General features: G+C 48.5%; 1 protein-coding gene and 1 non-coding gene across 5 annotated transcripts in view; one reads left to right on the forward strand and one right to left on the reverse strand.

The window, feature by feature from the left end:
• The window catches only part of Wbp1l (WW domain binding protein 1 like), a 61,322-nt gene extending 44,008 nt beyond the window's left edge, over positions 1–17,314 (reverse strand). The window contains exons 1-2 of one of the 4 annotated variants that reach the window (XM_040743407.1): positions 17,147–17,314; positions 10,860–10,990 (exon numbers count right to left, since the gene is read on the reverse strand). In XM_040743407.1, the coding sequence (XP_040599341.1) occupies positions 10,860–10,990; positions 17,147–17,236 (221 nt within the window). In that variant the 5' untranslated portion in view covers positions 17,237–17,314. The remainder of the gene's footprint in view (positions 1–10,859; positions 10,991–17,146) is intronic. The other 3 variants (XM_040743409.1, XM_040743408.1, XM_040743411.1) reach the window with 3 other exon arrangements.
• Positions 921–1,027, forward strand: LOC121135745. Its single transcript, XR_005872853.1, has one exon. It is a non-coding gene; the product is annotated as a U6 spliceosomal RNA (small nuclear RNA).
• Positions 17,315–20,582: the final 3,268 nt, after the last annotated feature.

Genomic DNA, 20,582 nt, shown 5'->3' on the forward strand with positions numbered 1-20,582 from the left:
GAACCCAACAAACCACTACACAACCAAGAGAATACCTGAAGCTGAGCCAGGGTTCAGGGGGTTTGATAAAGGGGTTGAGAAACCCTGTGTGTGCATGTACCTATTTATTATTATCCTCAATTATTTTTTGAGACAGTCTCCCATAGCCCAGGCTGGCCTCAAACTTACTACTTAGCAGAGGATGCCCTTCATTTCCAGTCCCCCTGGCCACCACCTCCGAGGTGATGGGACTACAGACTTGTGCCACTAATGGCCTTGTGTCTGACCATCTACAAATCTCTACTTTCTCAGCTGAGGAATTATAAGTATCTCAACCATCTCAGAAGCAAAACTCCCTTTCTCATGGCGGTACCAAGACATGAGCTAACTTCTTCACACATTTGTTTTCAATACGGGAAAGAGGGCGGAGCTACTTGGTCTGACCTAGCCCAGTAAAGATCAGCAATAACTAGAGGCCACCTTGCAGCATAAGGGATGGTGGAGTTAAATAGGGTCACACTGGAGGCAAAGTTTAAGGCGCCCCGCAACTTCCCTCAGTTCCTGGATCTTAGATAAATGATGTACCACCTTACAAAGGATGCTTAGCTTTGTGTCACGTGACGTCCAACCACAGCAACACCTAACCCTGTATTCCCAACTCACTTTAAAAATACCTTCATCTGGGGTCCAAATCACAAAGAGCAGGAGTCAGCCAGGCTTTCCTCCCAAAGCTTCGGGGAAGTGTTCAAAGTGTCTTTTTTTCCCCCTAGTCTCTTTTAACTGCATGGATACACGTGCCCACAGAGTCCAGAGGAGGGCATCAGATCCCCTGGAACTGGAGTTACAGACAGTTGTGAGCCACCATGTGAGTGCTGGGAATCAAATCCGAGTCCCACTAGAGTGGCCAGTGCTCTAACCACTGAGCATTCTCTCCCCCTCCAGTGCTCGCTTTGGCAGCACATATACTAAAACTGGAACGATACAGAGAAGATCAGCATGACCCCTGCGCAAGGATGACATGTAAATAAATAAATAAATGAAAATGCATTTCCACCTCAAAGAGTGATTACTTCCACACCTTTACACACAGGGCTCTTCACTGCCAGACTCTTAAGAAACAAAACCCTTCCAAGGTCACTGTGTCCTAAATGACAGAAAAGGTAAATGCTGCCCAGCCATCCTGGTTCCTTACCAGGAACTCAGGCAAGCCAAGAAAATATAGAGGATCAAGTCAATGAAGACTGAAGTCAAAATTTATAGACTATTTTCACAACCATTTCAGCTGCTGGAAGGAACAGGATATTTACTTGTCCCCACGTGCCAGAGGGCACAACAAAGGTCTGAGAATGTGCGGCGACCTAGAACCAGACTCAGGATGGCTGATGGAAAGGACAGAGGTCTCTTGGTGGGACTCCAGTGACTAATGTCCAGGAAAGGTGCCTTTAAACTAGATTACATCAAGCATGCTCTGACGTTCATTCCACAGTGGTGGCCACTGCGTCACAGAGAACCTGGACCAGCTAACCTCTCCCTGCATCGCAGAGACGTGTGAACCCGGACCAGCTAACCTCTCCCTGCATCACAGACACATGTGAACCCGGACCAGCTAACCTCTCCCTGCATCACAGAGACATGTGAACCTGGACCAGCTAACCTCTCCCTACATCACAGACACGTGTGAACCCGGACCAGCTAACCTCTCCCTGCATCACAGACACATGTGAACCCGGACCAGCTAACCTCTCCCTGCATCACAGAGACGTGTGAACCTGGACTAGCTAACCTCTTCCTGCATCACAGAGACTTCTGAACCTGGACCAGTTAACCTCTCCCTGTATCACAGAGACTTCTGAACCTGGACCAGCTAACCTCTCCTGCATCACAGAGACTTCTGAACCTGGACCAGCTAACCTTTCCGGACCACTTCTATCAGCAGCCCAGAGTTAAGAAGCCTGTGTGAGGCTGTATCAGAATGAAGCAGTATTGCCTTCCAGCTGCTGGCTATCAGAAACTAAGTAAGTAGAGGATGAATGTGAGCTTCATATTTAAAAAAAAATTTAATGCATTGTGTGTATACAAGTGTTTGCCTACATGCACAGACTCATGCCTGGGGACCAGAGAGATGACTAGAAGGCATGTATCCCCTGGAACTGGAGTTATGGATGTTGGGAGCCACCATGTAGCTGCTGGGAACTGAACCCCCTCTCTGGACGTCTGCTCAGAGCCCTACTATCTCCAGTTTGTCTTTCCTTCCCATTTCTTTCAGCGGTGTGACCATGCACTGGGAAATATCCAACACGGCACCACAGGGCAGGCACAGTTAGTTAAGCAGGATCCAAGAGGTACAAACCAGGCGTTTGGAGAACCAAAAGAGGAGGAAGGCTGCTAAAGGGGGGTCTCTGCGTTCTTCCACATCTCTCTGAACATCTGCATAATCTCAGATGAGAGTAGAGTAGGCATCTCTGAGAAACCCTCTGTATACCAGCAGTGGAGGGGAAAGTCCAGACCGTCTACATTCACATCATACAGTACGCAAAGCGTGGAAAGACACGTCTGCACGAAAGGAAATGACGGGGGGGGGTGTGAAACTGAGCCACTGCTGGGCGTGGTGGTGCACACCGTTAGCCCCAGTCACAACTTGAGGGGCTGAGGCACTCGAACCTCTAGAATTCTAGGCCACATAGTGAGACCCTGTCTCAAAAACACAAAAAACCCAAACAAACAGGGAAGCTGAAGAGAGCATGTCTGATATGCACAGGATTGAGAAGTTTGAACCCATTGCTTCTAAGAACTAAAGAATTCTTATAACGGGCTCAATTTTGTAAGACAATTTTTTACTCCTAGCTCTTAAATCTCGTATTTAATGCCTCTCCTATGACATTAATGAATTCTTGTCCATTTCTTAGGATGAGATGTAGTACAATGATTACAATGAATAACAAAACTCTTATCTTTCTCTTAAAAAAAAAAAAAAGATTTGTTTTTGAAGGCTGTGGTGGCTCCTGCCTTTAATCCCAGTACTCAGGTGGGAGAGAAGGGGATTTCTGTGAGTTCAAGGCCAGTCTGATCTACATAGTGAATTCCAGGACAGCCAGGGCTACACAGTGAGAACCTGTCACAAAAAGAGAAAAGAAAGAAAAGGAGGAAAAAAGTGGAGAAACCCATGCAATGTCCAACTTATATATCTGGTACGAGCCATAGATTTCCTAACCATGGGATTCTTCAGAGGCATAACTGTTAGTTTATGTCTGTCCCTCTCCAAAAGAGACAGACTTCACTGGCCACATGGACCTCAAATCACAGAAATGGCCGCGCTGGCGCTGTCCTGGGCAATGCTGATTGAAGTGAGGCAGCTCAGATGTACGGCAGCTGAGGAGCATTTGCACGGGGCGCTGGACAAATACAGGGAGAGGCTCAGAGGTTGGACAGCCCTGGACCCTGAGTCTGAATGGTGGCACAGCCATGTCTGCAATGACCATCAGAGGCACTCGGTAAAATCACTGTCCTGTCTATCAGATAAAGGAACTCCAAAAGACTTACACGAATGACCAACTAAGAATATGAAAAGGTCCCAGCACTCGGGAGGCAGAGGCAGGTGGATCGCTGAGAGTTCGAGACTAGCCTGGTCTACAAAGCGAGTTCCAGGACAGCCTCCAAGACAATACAGAGAAACCCTGTCTCGAAAAACCAAAAAAAAAATAATAATAATAATATGAAAAGGGCTGACAGAGCTCTTGCCTGGCATATATGAGGTTCTAGGTTTGATTCTCAGGACTGGAAAAATAAAAATAAAAATGTACAGAGTCAACGTCCCCACCCTAAACAAAACAACCAAAACAAACAGCAAGAAGTGAGCCCCACTAGTCAGGAGGAAAACGCAAATCAAAACCTCAATGAGAAACAGTCACACCCCCTCTGCCATGGTAAAGCAAAACAAAATAAAATAACCAGCACATTAGCAAGTGAAGTAATGAGAGACATCAGAGTCCTCATCTACAGCTGCTGGGGGTATGAAGGGATGCAGCTGCTTCACCAACAGCCCATCCAACTCTCAAAAGTTAAACACAGTCACCTCCGTAACACACGACCCAGCAACTCTGCTCAGATTAGCCACTGGGAGCTTCGAACACTCAACGCCAACGATCAAAACAGCTCAAACAGCATCAACTGAAGATAGCAAAATATAGCACAGTGTGTCAGGGAAGGGAAACAAAGGCCGATACTGTATTTGTGCACATGCATGAAATTCTCAAAAAACTTAAAGTACATATAATTTTAAAACTAAATAATAGCCTGGCGTGGTGGCATACACCTTTGATCCCAGAACTCTTTTAGAGGCAGAAGCAGGTGGCTATCTGTGATATCAGGGCCAGCCTGGTCCACATAGACGTTCCAGGGCAGTCAGGGCTACATAATAGAGAGACCCTGTCTAAAAAGAAAAAACAAAATAGACAAGTAGCAAAAATAGAATACAATATAACAACACAATAGAGTACTAGTGGGCCATCATGATACATGATAAAACACAGTCACCCCTTGACAACTCCATGGTGAGTAAGAGAATCTAATTATAGAAAGTCACATGGAGACTCTTCACCCCCTTCCTTGGGGCAGGATCTCCTGTAGTCCAGACTGATCTGGAACTTGCTGTATAGCCAAAGATGACTTTGAACTTGTGACCCTCCTGCCACCCACTGTGAGTGCTGGGATCATAGGTATTTACCACCACCCTCAGTTTTATGGAGTACCTGGGATGGAGCCCAGGGCTTGGTGCATGCCAGGCTCTGGTTTCTCTCTGAGGTGATGAACAGGTTCTGAAATTTGGGTAACAGTGACAGTGACCCAGCAATATAAATAGACTGGAAACTGCTTTCCCTTAGTTGGACCACTAAAGGCAAGGTGGTCTTTGCCACCAGCAGGTCTACTACAGTCTCCTAAACACTCAGTCACAGTTGTCACTCTTGTGACACTGCTCAAATCGCCAAGGTCTGACCAAGAAATATAAAACCAGGTGGATCTCTATGAGTTCAAGACCAGCCTGGTCTACATAATTGTGTTTCAGGCCAACCAAGGATGCACAGCGAGTGAGACTCTGTCTCAAAAAACTAGGGGCGGAGAAAGGGAGGTGGGGGAGGGAGGGAAAAAACATAAGCTGGCTGGGTAATGGTGGTGCACCCTTTAATCCCAGCACTTGGAAGGCAGAGGCAGGTGGATGTCTGTGAGTTAGAGGCCAGCCAGGTCTACAGATTGAGTTCCAGGACGGCCAAGGACATACACAGAGAGACAGAGAGAGAGAGAGAGAGAGAGAGAGAGAGAGAGAGAGACAGACAGACAGACAGACAGACAGACAGACAGACAGACAGATGGATATATGCTGTCAGAGTTCCTATCAGGTATTACTGAGTCAGGCGTGATATCCACTCAATGAAAGAGATGGTGTTGCTTGTACATAAAACAAAAAAATTTAAATCCTTCAAAAAAATACTGAAAACCACAGAATCATATTCCTGAAAAGGGTAAATTTACCATCCATAAATTACATTTTAATAGCCGGGTGTTGGTGGCGCATGCCTTTAATCCCAGCACTTGGGAGGCAGAGGCAGGCGGATCTCTGTGAGTTCGAAGCCAGCCTGGTCTACAAAGCTAGTTCCAGGACAGTCTCCAAAGCTACACAGAGAAACCCTGTCTCGAAAAGACAAAAAAAAAAAAAAAATACATTTTAATAAACTATAATTATCCCCGTTCCCCAAAAGAAAATAATTCTTCAGAGACTGCCCTTACCTGACCTCTGTGGAACAACACTGATGGCTTCACATGGTTCAGCACTGTGGCCACCTAGGGGACAGGCCATCCTCCAACACCTAACACACGGGACCCCCCACCTAGGGGACAGGCCATCCTCCAACACCTAACACACGGGACCCCCCTACCTAGGGGACAGGCCATCCTCCAACACCTAACACACGGGACCCCCCTACCTAGGGGACAGGCCATCCTCCAACACCTAACACACGGGACCCCCCACCTAGGGGACAGGCCATCCTCCAACACCTAACACACGGGACCCCCAACCTAGGGGACAGGCCATCCTCCAACACCTAACACACGGGACCCCCCACCTAGGGGACAGGCCATCCTCCAACACCTAACACACAGGACCCCCCACCGCGGCCACCTCGTCCCTCTTCTCCCCACTCAAGGGTTAGTGAGTACAAGAAGAGCAGCATGTGTGTGCCGTGTAGCTTGTCAGGCCCAAGACTGTAAATAATTCTACATTTTGTACAAGCCTATAACTCCAGAACACAGGATGCTGAGGCAGGATTGCAATTTACAGTTTGCACTTTACAAAAGAGTTTTGACGTTGTCATGTCTCAAGCCTTATTGTGCACATGGGATCAGTTAATCATCAACAGAAAAGTTTTCAACAAATTACGCCGTGCTTAAATATGCCTAAAATAAACTACTTTGGATCAGATTACCCAAACGTGAACTAACACCGGCCACTAAGTCATGTAGCAAGAAACTACCTTCCTGACTCTTGTGGATCTTACTCTACTGGCTGTGGTGATCGCAGAGACAAACCCCACCCCACCCCACCCCACCCCAGGCATTCCACTGACATCAAATCCTGGATCCCAAGAATAGAGAAACCTCGAGGCTCCCCTAAAAGGCTCGCAAGGAGCAGTTACTGTGTGACAGGCACCATTATGCTTTACAAGTATTAGCTGTAAGCACTAACTCCCACTGTAATTCTATAAACAGTGTGCGTATTACCCCATTTTACAGATGAGGACACCAGGTGAATGAAGTCCTCGAAGTTCTACGGTCCCGTTCTGAGGCACGGGCTCAGGCTCCTCAACTTGCTATGCTGCTTCCAGGTGTCCCCACATATTTGATAAATACACAGAAAAGGCTTGGAGTTGGACATGGTGGCTCATGCCTATAATCCCAGGACTCGGAAGGTCAAGGCAGCAGGGCTGTTTCAAGTTCAAGGCCAGCCTGGACCAAGAGTAAAAATCTGAAGGAGTAAGGGGACGGAGAGAGAGACAAAAGGGGAGGGAGAGGGTAGAGTGAGCCTGGCTGTCAGGGGAGGGGGGTAGAGAGGCCTGGCTGTCAGGGGAGGGGGGGTAGAGAGGGCCTGGATGGCAGGGGAGGGGGTAGAGAGGGTCTGCCTGGCAGGGGAGGGGGTAGAGAGGGTCTGGCTGGCAGGGGAGGGGGTAGAGAGTCCTGGCTGGCAGGGGAGGGGGTAGAGAGGGTCTGGATGGCAGGGGAGTGGGTAGAGAGTCCTGGCTGGCAGGGGAGGGGGGTAGAGAGGCCTGGCTGGCAGGGGAGGGGGGTAGAGAGGCCTGGCTGGCAGGGGAAGGGGGTAGAGAGGCCTGGCTGGCTGCCACACTCGAGGGGAGCACAGACTGGCTGACCTGTGGAAACTGAGACCACCGTCCTAACACCGCCTGCAGCACCGCCGGAGAACCACAAGCCACTTCTGTAGCACCTGGGCAAGCATGTCTAGCCTTCAACTACCCGCCTGCTGCCCTTGCCTGAACCCTGTTCCTTGCTCGCGGGAATCAAGAGCTGCAGACAGGAAGGGGGCTGGAGCTGAGCAAACAAGCTTCGGTAGGCTGCTGAGGAAGAACACTGAAATGGTCCCCGCGGCCAACCCTGGCAATCAGGAGCTTGCTGCCACAGCTACTGGGTGAAGGAGTGGGCCTTCCTCGCAGGAGGGTAATGACCCTGTGCACAGCCTGCTGGTGCGGATATGAACAGAGAGTGCATGGCACTACACTCTGTTTTAAATGTGTCACACAGCCAACCCTATAGACGAAAACACAGAAAGACGCGTGTTGCCCTACAGAGCGGTCAGACAGAGAGAGAGCGTGCTGGCATAAGATCAGAGGGCTGTGGAGACGGCTCAGTGGGTGCAGCACTTGCTGTGTAAGCAGGAAGACCAGAGGTTGGGTCCCCAACCACACCACTAACTTCATTGTATCAATTATTAACATACAAAAATCACTATTCATGCAAATAACTGTCCAAGTGGCCCTTGAATATGTGATGAATGTGTATGAAGGTTGGCTCCAATTGCCATACTAAGTTGCTACACCCCAGCAAGACCTGCTGTGGTCCTCCCTTCTTCCTCTCTAAATCTAGACATGAGTGTCGGAGGCAGAAAAGGCACCAAACAGACACAAATCATGTCCTCCCACTTTTTTTTTTTTTTTTTTTTTTTGGTTTTTACGAGACAGGGTTTCTCTGTATTGTTTTGGAAGCTGTCGGTCGGCCTCGAACTCACAGGGATCGGCCTGCCTCTGCCTCCCGAGTGCTGGGATTAAAGGCGTGCGCCACCACTGCCTGGCATGCCCTCCCACTTTTGCTTTACATCTTTTTGGACGTTTGTATTCGCCATTGCTATGAGCATGTGCTGTTTTGCAGACTTAAAACCATCAGAATAAGAAAAGGCAGTGAGTTCCTCTCCAGGGAGAGTCAGCAGACAGGATGGCTCTGGGTTTGCTGTTCCCGCCCCCTGTGAGTGCAGCAGGAGGATCTGCAAGCAAAAAGAGAAATCACTCCACAAACATGCAGGGAGCAAGCTGGCTGAACTGTCACCCTAGTCAAGTCTGGATTCCAGGCTCAAAGAACTACAGTGGTCCCTGCATCTGGATGCAGAGAGCCACCTGGTAGCTGCCCTCCCAAAAGGACCACGGGAAAAAAGAAGAGCTGGGTCTGATCAATTCGCTTCTGGTCTTCTGTTCCTTCTGTGTTTGGCCAGACCCCGCCAGATAGAATTTTAGAGGAAATCAGGGCCGTGGTGGCGCATGCCTTTAAACCCAGCACTTGGGAGGCAGAGGCAGGCAGATCTCCGTGAGTTCCAGGACAGCCAGGGCTGTATAAAGAGAACCTGCCTCAAAGCAAACAAAAAATTTAAATGAACACGATAAACTGGAGGATGGCACCCCAAAACTAGAGTACTGCCCTGTGCAAGCTGTGATCAATTTCTCCATGAACACTGCTTCCAAGCAGAAAGAATGTGTAATAAAAGACAGTTACAACACAAGACGCTTCCTGCTGGGTATCTGAAAATCAAAATACACATGTTTTTGTAACTCTGTTCTGGGACCCACCCTTCTAAACCACAAGATTCTTGCGCCAACTTACACTTCTTTTCACCTTTTCCAAAACAACTTGTGAAAGTTCAAGTCTATAAAATTCCTGAGATCCTGCAGCAAAGCAGCCTGGGCATCATGCCAGCACTGGCATGGGGGAGAGGATACACACAGCTCACCCAGCTCTCCTGGTGTGGCAGTGCACGCCTTTAATCCCAGCACTTGGGAATCAGAGGTCGGTGGATCTCTCTAAGTCTGAGCCAACGTGGTCTACACAGTTACATAGTGGCCAGTCAGGGATACACAGTGAGACCTGTCTCAAAAAAAAAAAAAGAGCCAGGCACGTCATGGTGGTGCACACCTTTAATCCCAGCACTTGAGCCCTAGGGAGGCAAAAGCAGAGGAGGATCTCTGAATTCGAGGCCAGCCTGGCTCCACCGAGAAACCCTGTCTCAAAAAAGAAAAGTATAGTGTGGATAAGAAAAAAGCCAAAAGTAAACACAACTGAGCTGAGAATGTCACTGGGTAACCAGAGTCCCCAAACCCTGTTCCCTGCAGGACTGGTTAATGGATGTCTGAGAAGGTGACCTCTTTTAATCCCCACATTAAGAGTTCCCCAAAAGTGGCTCACAGGCCGCAGGGTTCCATTGGATGGGACTCTCTTCTTCATGCTGATCTCCCAAGCTGCAGGGTCCTAGATTTATCTCTTTGTGGTTTCCACCTCCCTAGTGCAGTTCAGGCCAAACCCAGCACCACCTAGAGGAACCGTAAGCATGGGCCATGGGTCCTCCAATGACACTGTTCCTCTCACTCTGGTGGGCTGTGCATTAAACCTGGTTTGGAGGTCCCCAGGGGTATGCAAGATGGAAAAGGAACCAGGCCACTGACAGTCACACAAATCAGTCCTGGTCACACACGGCCCTTCAAATTAGCTCTAAGAACTAAGGCAAGCAATGGAGATATTCTTTCAGAGGTATGGTTGGCTAGACACTCAAAAAGCAGTTGGCACTCTGAATCCAAAGCCATCCAAGGTATCGAGAACACCCATACAGACTTGCGTGCAGGTCCCAAGCACAGGGCCTGCATCCCCAGGCCTTGACACTTAGCCTAAACCCAGGACATCGGGCCTCCCTTGCGGCAGAAGTCGAGAACATGCCACGGTTTCCACAGACTAAGTGTGCATGAGAACAAACCAGTGATCCTATGGCCAAAGACGAGCCGAGCCTTGGAGAGGGGAAAGGAAAGAACTCTGAAAACATGACTCCGTTTCAGACTTACGGGAGCGTAGAGGACATTGAGAAAAGGAAACAACTGGCCATCGGGCTTTCACTGGGGCAAAACCAAACTATGCTGTTAAACTGAAACCACAAGGGCAGATCAAAGCGAAGGGAAGAAAGTTCAAGGCAGGGTGAGTGGGAGGTGGGGGCATCACCTGCTCACTGAACCACAGACCAAATGCTGCTTCATCCGGAGGCTTGATGCTGGCTGGCAAAATGAAGCTGACCGGGGCAGGGTGGCACTGACTTCACCGCCACATCAGAGCTCTAAACTGCCCCACCTAAAAACTGGCTGTCGGCAGAGAGAAGGCTCAGCGGGGAAGGGGACCCTCCTGGTAGGAGAGTTCTACAAGCGGCCTGTGTGAGCATGTGTGCACACACAAAAGAGTGAACGACTCATGAAGTCAGTGGACCCTGTGGCACGCCATCCACTCCTGTCCCTCTTGGTAGAAGGCCTAGCCTCAAACTGCAAACAGCTGCTGGAAACTAGAAGGCATCTTACCTCAGGCCAGACGGTCCCCAGGTTTCGAGACATCGTCTTGAGCAGCGTGCGAAGGCTAGTGCACTCCTGGGTTTCACATGTGGGACGCCAGCTACACTCTCAGCACATCTCCAGACACTGACAAATGTCCTCTGGAGGGTGCAAAATAACCCTTCAGTGACAATTGTGATGTTAAACCCATAGAACTACCATTGACAGTGGTCTACACAGATAACCTAACTCCAGACACACGAAAGAATGGAGCAAGTCAAGTTAAACTTCAGACCTGGGTCCCTCGACACAGTTGGCACTAGTGTGCCAACTGCAATGCACTCTGCGGACCATCAGTAAGAATAATAGCGATTGTTATTATTATGTTTAACCACTAAGTGCATTCTGAGAGTCTTCGCTGTACTGCATTTTCCCCATAAGTCTGTGAGACACATGCTAATGTTAGTCTCTTTTGGAAGAGGAAATTGAGGCACAAGAAATTAACTCACTCAGTAGTGTCATATTTGGAACTCAGAAGGCCTAACCACACGACCCATGACCCTATGACCTTACCCCGGTGCCAAACCCACATGCTGGAAGCTGTTAGATCACACTGCCCATGATGTAGTCAGTAGCTACATGTAGCTATTCAATGTAAAGTAAACACCAGACCACTTTGGGAAGCCATCTGGCAGTTCCCGGGAATGTTACACAGAGTTACCAACTGACCCAGCGGTTAGGGATCTGCACAGAATTGAAAACAGAAGCCAGCGTAGTTTACACTCCTAGGCCCAGCACTGGGGAGACAGACGCAGAAGGAATGACATGAACTGTAGGCAGCTTGGCTACAAACTGAGACCCTGTATCAAACAAACAAACAAAAAAACAAAACAATGGGACGTCCACCGTCAAGTCTTACGATCAGGGTTTCAGGGTTTCACCCCTAGGATTCCTCTGTGAGACGACAACTGTGGGTTGTCCTCTGACCCTCACCATGCACTTACACCCGGATGTATGTATACACACACGTAATCAATGAATAAAAGTGGGAGAAAATCAAAGCATTGTATGTATACAAAAATGTCCACACCACTGTTCCCTGTTGCATTATCCCTAATAACTTTGAAGTGCCCAAATGACCACCAATTGATAAATAATTTAAAAATATGGGGCATCCATGCCATAAGAGAAAGAAAGGAAGACAGACAGACAGACAGTGGGGCTGGGGAGAGGGCTCACTGAGATGGAACATTTGTCCGGTAACCTTGAAGACAAGTTCAAATCTCCAGCACCCACACAAAATACTGGGCAAAGTGTGAGCCTAGAACCCAGCACTAGCAGGAGGAGCTAGGCGGAGCTCGTTGTCCAGTCAGCACTGCCAAGGCAAGCTTCAGTTCAGCAAGACTGTCTCAAGGCATTAAGATGGGGGGACAGTCCTGCTGTGACTCCACATATGTGTGCATGGGCACACAGAACCATACACTCCTATGTACATACCACACACAAACACCACACACAAAAAGAAATGAAGAATTGATACATGCTACAACACAGGACAACTATGAAGACATTAAGTTCAGTAAAATAAGGCAGTCTGGGTCCATGCTTTGTATGAAATGTGCAGAGCAGGTAATCAGAGAGACAGAAAGGGTAGCAGTTGCTGAGGGCTGTGGGAAGGGAGGTGGGGTGGTTCTGAGCTTCCTTCTGAGGGTGATGAAATATTCTAAAATGTTAGAGAGCAGAAGTAATGGTGATATGATTCTGCGACCATGTAAAAACAGATAACTTATGTAAGTTTTGTTGTTGTTTTTTGAGACAGGGCCTTGCAATACAGTCTTGTCTGGAACTCACTATGTAAACCAGGTTGGCTTTGAATTTTATGTAAGTTTTTAAATGTGTGAAAATATCATAATATAAATGATAAGCCAGACAGTGATGGCATACACCTTTAATCCCAGCGCTTGGGAAGCAGAGGCGGGCAGATCCCTGTGAGTTTGAGGCCAGCCTCGTCTACAAAGAGAGTTCCAGGATAGCCAGGGATACATATAGAAACCATCTTGACAAACAAAAGATATGAAAATTAGATATGGTTGCAAACTCAGTTTCTCGGGTACCTTAGCCAAAGTACAAGCACTAACAGGCATAGGTAGCCAAGCAGCCACTGAACTGCAGTGCCCATTTCTGACTCCTAGTCTTCTGTACCAAAAACTCGCAGCGCTTCAAACGCCTGTCTCTATGAAACTTCCCCTGGGCTCTCAGCTTCTACCTGCCTGAGCAGACTCCATGCTCCACTTGAGAGCAATCTAGATTATAATTCCTGTGTGTGTGATCCTCCTTCCCCACACCCAACTACCAGATCCTTGAGGTAAGGGTTTCTGTTCCACATTTGATGCTTCCCAGAACCTGCTGGAGTTCAGAAATGTCCACTAAATGGAATTTCATCAGAAAGGCTTACTCAGGAAATGACTTGATAAAATGCTCACTTTGGAATACCAAACACTACAAAAACAAGGAAAGGGAGCTAGATTTTGTAAGCCACACAATCTTACTGTTCTACAAGTTATGACAGTGGCCGGGCGATGGTGGCGCACGCCTTTAATCCCAGCACTCAGGAGGCAGAGGCAGGCGGATCTCTGTGAGTTCGAGGCCAGCCTGGTCTACAGAGTGAGTTCCAGGACAGCCCCCAAAACAATACAGAGAAACCCTGTCTCGAAAAACCAAAAAAAAAAAAAAAAAAAAACTTATGACAGTGACTACCCTGAAATGCTATTTGTATGACCAGAGAAGTTCAAGGTTACACAGCAGGTTAAGACTGGTTTGGGCTACATGAAACCTTGCTTCCAAATAACAAGAGAGGGTATGGAGGATGGAGCAGGTGTGTGGTGCTGCCTGTATCCCTAGTACTCAGAGGTGGGGCATGGCCATCCCAAGCCTGCAGCCTGGGAATGGAGCAGTGGTTCTAAACTAAAACCTAAGCATGAGAGGGAAGCAAAGCTGGCGTGAAATCGAGGAGCAGAGAGAAAAAGCAGGGAAGGGCCCAACTGAAGTCAGTTTTGAAGTTGAGAGGAGCTCTAAGGAGGGTGTAGGTTGCACTCAGACCAGCAGCGGGATCCTCTTATGGATATAGACAGTTCTGTAAAAACTTTACTTTAAACAACATAGTCCAGTGTTCTGGCTGGATCTAAACATCAGAAGGAAAGCAATTCTATGTTATCTCAAGCATAAATTAACTAGAGGAAACAAATGCCAAGGCCTTCCTGTTTGCAAACTGCAGCTTTTTTATTCTTTTCAGATTCAAGGAATCCCATCTGAGAGTCATGATGCCCTAGGAGAGAGTTACACAGAAGTTCCTAACTGTGGCAGTCCATAGGCTGATAAACTTCTTTGGTCTGTGTGGCAAGAGATGAGCATTATGAAGAGCTGGTAATAGGAAAAGTCACCTATAAACACATAGTACAAATAACCAGTGTGCATGACGTAGCTGGGCATGGTGGTATACACCTGTATCCCAGCATTTCAAGCTGAGGCAGGAAGATCACAGGAGCTGATGATCAGCCTGGTCAACACACTTACGTTCCAACCAGGGCGGCAGCTAATAAGGCACCGACTAAACTACCCCCATCCACCCCTACCCTGGCCAAAACAGATCCCTACTAGGGGCCCAGTGGTTATGGTATTAGACTGCTAAACCCTATGGAAGAATGAATAGAAAAAGATGGCATTTGACAGATTCATTTCAGGGAGGGTGATACGCTGAGGTCCCCACACCACATTCCACACAGAGTTCAAGGTGCCACCTGAGTGACCTGGGGATCACTACAGAAATAAAGGCCTGAAGGACATCCTCGGACAGATGCTCTCTGTAGCTTTTTTCCCTTTCCGATGTTTACAAACCAAAACCCCAAACAAAAACCCTAAACTGACTAAGCTGTGGTGGATTCAGTTAATAATTATATCGTAACTTCCATTCCAAAGGTTAAAAACCAAAACACAAATTTCACCATAGACATCTGGTATGACTGATTGGACAGGAGGACCCGGGGGATGAGGGGTGAGATGAGAGTAAAGGGTGTCGTCGGGGTGACGTGTGGAAAGGGCAGGAAGGAGTGGGCAGCTCATACCCTAACTTTCCCTCTCCACAGGAACTGTGTGTAACCACGCAACAGCTGTGGTCATTGCTAGCACCCAACTAAACGGAACAAAGTACCAAAGCCACCCTGTCCCCAAAATAAGTATTGAAGTACCAGAAATATAAGAAAACAGTGATTGACAAGCTCTAATTGGAGCCCTAAACCAAAGACCCTCTTCCACATCTCGGCACCCCAGGCTCCAGGATGTGGCAGGAACCTCCCCTTTCCAACTCTTCTCCTTGAAGAAGTGGATCCTACAGCAACCAGCCCACCTCCAAAAGCTCCACACTCCTAAATCAACCCACTAGCAAGGTGCTTGAATGGCTATAGGGAGCGGCCCTCGGAGATAACCACAGAAATGGGAAATCAAGTTCATTCTGTACTCTGTTCCGTCAGTGCCTTAACTTTACCAGTCCTCCCGGCTTACACGTTTAACTAAGAAAACAAAGAACCTCGACCAAGGCTAAGAACCAAAGGTTTCCATCCCTAGGAAGGAGTTTCTGCAAGGTCATAATTGAGCTCTATTTCTTTCATATATTATCTCCCAGATAAATATATCCCCCATTGAGACACGGCAACAGATAAGCTGACATACAAACTGTAGTGCACACATAAAGGGGAATACTATTTGGTCACAGTGTGGGTGGACCTTAAAATAAGATAGTATGTGAAAGAGGTCAAACACCAGACTCCACACACTGTAGCTTTCCATTACCCAAAATAACCAGAACAGGTAAATCCACAGGCAGAATGCAGACTGGTGGTGGTCAAGAGACAGCTTGTGGGGCTGGGGGGCATGGATAGGGAGTAACTGGTCAACGGGGATGCGATTTTTGGGATGATCCAACTGTTTTGGAACTAGACAGAGGTGGTGGTGGCACAACACTGTGACTGTACTGAATGCCACTGAGTGATTCACCTTAAAACTGTTAACTTTGTTATGTGAATTTCAACTCACTCGAAAATCTATCACATCACAGAACTTTGGGTGGCTAAGGAAAAGGATCTTGAGTTCAAGGCCAGCCTTACCTACACAGCAAGATCCTGTCTCAAACAAAACAAAACCCAATCATCTGTGGGTTTTGTTTTTGTTTTAGGAAGAGGACACTTGGGAGCAAAACAAGATCCATATGAGAAAAAGCCGCCCTTAAGCTCTGAGGAAGGGTAAGTATTTTGCTAGCAATTTCTGGTCTTCATCAAGACATGAGGCTAAGCGTTAAGTTGTAAGGCTGTCCCTGTGCTGTCTGTGCGTGAACTGAAGGAAAAAAAAAAAAGACAACGAAGGGAATAAAGTGAAGAAAATAAAATGATAGAACCTTTGCCAAATTTAACAGAGGAGGGGTTGGCAACCCCCTACAGCACCCCACCCAATCTGGCACCAAGAGTAACGCTTCAATTAGGGTTTCGAAAGGCCAGCCTGAGCTAGAATGAGCACAAGCAAGCCTCCCTGCCTGGACAAAGAGCAAGCCACCCAGCAAGAAAAGCTAGGGTGCCCCACTTGCAGCCGACATTGGCATCAGACACCCTTTGCCCAACAGGCGGTGAGCAGGCTCGGATCAGCACCAGTGACTTGTTCGTTCTAACCGGGGCAGCCAACCTAACAGCACGGGCTTCTCACGGCTCAGATGTGCCCCTCCTCCTGAGGGGTTCCACTCTTTTCAGCCTCGGAGCCTTGCAAGAATCCCACCTCCAACAACACGCCACCAACGTGCCAGGCCTTACAGCATTAAAAATAGAGCCAAGATGCCCTCAGAACTTTCCTTTGTCAGGCTTGAAATAAATATCCTGCTGGGCCCTCCTCCTTCTGGGGCCAGTTCTGTAACCTGTGATCCCCACACACACTGGTGCACACAGTCTCTGGCTCCAGACGCCACTGCGGAGCAGAAACGAGCCCCATATGCGTCAATGTGCAGCAGACACAGTCCTTCCAGCGCACCTGCCATACCTGCCCTCTCAAAAGACCCTCAAGTCGCCTGGTACCATTGCCTCTGCCATCTTCCTGACATCCAAATCCTCACAGGTGTCCCTCAGCTAAACACCAAAGCCCCCTTCACCCTGTCCATGGCTAGGCACGGGCGTTCCTCCCGAGAGCACTCAACTCTTTGCAAACAACCCTCCTTGAGACCCCCTCCAGCCAGGCCTCGACCACCCCGGACCCCCAGGCTGGCCCGGACGCCCTCCCCTTACCTGCGGGGGCTCAGCCCTGACTGACAGGGGGCTGGGCAGCGCCTGGAGGAGCAGGAGCGCCATGCCACCCAGGAGCCGTCTCCTCTCCATCCCCCTCCTGCTCCTGCTCCTCCGCCACGGCGCCGCCACCCCTCCTCCTCCCTCTCTTCTTCCCTCTGCTTCCTTCTTCCCTTCTTTTCCTGTTTCGATCTCCCCTCCCGCTTCCGGCTCGGCTCCACCCCGCCCCAGGCAAAATGCCCTCCCAGATGCGGAGGAGGGTCTCCAGCTCCCGCGCCTCATTGGCTCCTACCTTCCGTCCATTGGTCCAAATAGCTGTGTGTCTAGTATTAGTCCCGGCCTCCCTCGTGCTGGGTGACTTAGCCAATGAAAAGTGGGAGGAAGCCGGGCCATCTTGAATGCTGCGAGGTGCATGCAAGTGCAGTGCGCCCCGCCCCACAGAGAGTGGCGGAAGTACCGGGAGCTGGGGACGAGACCATCCGGATGCACTGAAAAGGCTTACCGTGTGTAGCCATTTTGAGTGTGGCGGAAGTGTTAGGTTCCCACAGTTAGGGGGTGGGAAAAGGAAAAGAAAAAGAAACAGGAGGTGCTGGGATATGATTCAAGGGGGCCTCTAAAAAGTCTAAAAACTTCTGGTGCCTTTTGAACTAAGGTACAGGCAGCCCTACTATCAGGATCCCTCTTCCAATCTCACTAAGCAGCATCTTAGATCCATTTTAATTCTCTATTAGTTAGATAGTAATTCTAATAGAGACAGTGTTCTGCCATCCCAAACTCTACTCAGAAACAGCTCTGATATCCACCGCCCACTGTTGCCATGTTAACGTCCAGATAAGTGAAAATGGCTTCGCTGTGCCCTGCAGAGTAGCCTGTTCTGCACCCTCTCAAACCCCATCCACACACCGCAAGGACAGCACTAGCCCACGCAAACCCAAGCATTACTATAGAGCAGCTTCTCCGTTGACAACATTCACCCAACTGGGTGGGGGATGCCGCTCTGTTGTAAATGGCTCGCATGGGCACGGTCCTGGGTTGAGTCCAGTGTGGGCCTAAGGAAAAGAGAAAGGAAAGAGATACAGGAAGGGAAAGGAGGAAGGAAAAAAAGAAATAAAAGACTAGACTTCGCTGGGCGGTGGTGGGGCACGCCTTTGATTCCAGCACTGTCTTGGAAAAACAAACAAAGTATCTATGAAAACAGGCATGTCAAGAGAGTTAAAGATCTGGAAAGCTAAGGCAGGTTGATCTTTACAAAGAATACAGTGAGAAAATTTTCTCAAGTTCTGATGTTTCTTTTTCAGTTTGTCTATGGAACAGGAAAGCTGAGGCTAAGTCTCCCATCTTTAAAAAGTTGGCCAGAGAGGCTGGAGAGATGGCTCAGAGGTTAAGAGCACTGGCCGCTCTTCTAGAGGACCTGAGTTCAATCTCCAGCAACCACATAGTGGCTCACAACCATCTGTAATGAGATCTGGTGCCCTCTCCTGGCCTGCAGGCATTCATGTAGTCAGAACACTATACATAACAGATAAATCTTTTTTTTCCTCTTCTTTTTTTTAAGTTGGCTGGAAAACAGACTCTCCTGCTCATGTACTAGCCAACACCAAACATGACAGAAACCTGTAGATATGCTAAGAGGGAGAAGCCGGAAACAGAAGGCCCATAGGATATTTGATTGACAGGCAAATCTGAAGACAGTAAACAGACGGAGCTGGAAGGGGATGGGGCTGTGAGAGAATGAGGAGTGACTGCTAATGAACTTGGGCTTCTTGGAGGAGGGCAATCAAAGTATTCTGACTTACAGTGGCAAAAACTGTACTTGTGACTGGACTGAAAATTACTAAATCGTACCTTTTTTTTTCCGAGACAGGGATTCTCTGTGTAGGCTGGCTTCAAACTCAGAGATCCACCTGACTCTGCCTCCTGAATGCTGGGATTAAAGGCGTGCGCCACCACTTTAAATCATATAATTTAAAAGGATGAATTTGGCCAGGCATGGAGGTACACAGATGCTAATCTCAGCACTCACAGTCTGAGGTAAAAAGACGTAAGTCCAGGGTAGCCTGGGCTCCATCCAAAATAAAACATCAGTTTCATGGTGTGTGTCACATCTCAAGATGGCGTGGAGTTAAACGGCAGCTTCAATCTTAGCATCAAGGATGCTCTATCCCTTAGTGTAACTGTGTGGTAGACTAACGACCAGCATGGCCAGGCAGTGATACATCTGTACATTCTCAGGCTCCGCCTACAGAACTGGAAGCTGGCCTGAGCCTTTCCGCTTGTATTTTCTCAACATCTTCAGGTGACCCTGGTACACCTTTTTCCTCTGAGGCTGCATCTCTCTGTTGCTCTGGCCTGGAATGTGCCATGTGGAGCAGGCTGGCCTCAAACTCGTGAAGATCCACCTGCCTCTGCTTTCCACGTGCTGGAAACAAAGGCCTGCCCAACCGGGCCTACTATACGTTCCTAAGAACCACAGTTGCAGGGTAGGGGAGAGTTACGTTAAAACTTTATATACATATACAGAGTCTCTATCGAATATTCTAGTTCCCAAGTGCACACAGAGAGAGAGGGAGAGCACGCAGGTTGAGTTTGGCTGTGTTATGGCTCCTCAATTCCAGCCTAAGGCAGCACACATCCCATTCTGGGAGACCAGTGGAGCATCAATGCAGGGGGGTGGATTCTTTCCCTTACCAGGGAAAGGAACAACGGTCTCCAGCCATCAGGCAGGTTCCCTTACAATTGCGATATCCTCTGACATGCCCAGCCCAAAGTCAAACCGTAGATCCTGCTTGCCATCAGGAGTTAGTAGCCTGGTTTGCAGACAGTGTTTTATGTTCTTTCAAATCATTTATTCAATTAATAATGACAGCGTTTGAACAGAATCAGCAAACTTTACCACACAAAGCCCATGTACAAACTGACCCCAGGTAAGCTACAGTTCCCGGGGGCTCGAGGAACAAGACAGGCACTAAAGCGAAGCTTTCTGCTCGTTCTCTTTGGGCTCTTTGGCCCCCGTTGCTTTCCTCTCGGGTACCCGAGCCCAGTGCCCTGTCCTACCAGTACTCACCAGTCTTTCTTTAGTATTTGACCTAATGGGCTCGGGAAGGGAGGCCACCAGGGAAATCATTCCCAATACAATGTGTGGCAGGTGCTGTCACTCAGTGAGGGCATTTGTGAAATACAGAAGCCTTCTCTCAGAATAAGGGTCCCAGAAATGGATTTAGACACGATTTTAAGACAGTACAAAGTCATCGGCAAAGGGCTAGAACTTGGTGCCCCACATAACATTGGTGGAATGGCGTTTGGCTGGACACGCTTAAGGTTCTTTGGTCCTGGTTGAATTGTGCTTAGGTGGCCAAGTATAGAGTCCCTTTCCTTTTTTTTTTTTTTTTTTTACGAGACAGGGTTTCTCTGTGGCTTTGGAGGCTGTCCTGGAACTCAC

The sequence above is a fragment of the Mesocricetus auratus genome, unplaced genomic scaffold, assembly GCF_017639785.1.
Source record: "Mesocricetus auratus isolate SY011 unplaced genomic scaffold, BCM_Maur_2.0 Super-Scaffold_4256, whole genome shotgun sequence".
Lineage (NCBI taxonomy): Eukaryota > Metazoa > Chordata > Mammalia > Rodentia > Cricetidae > Mesocricetus > Mesocricetus auratus.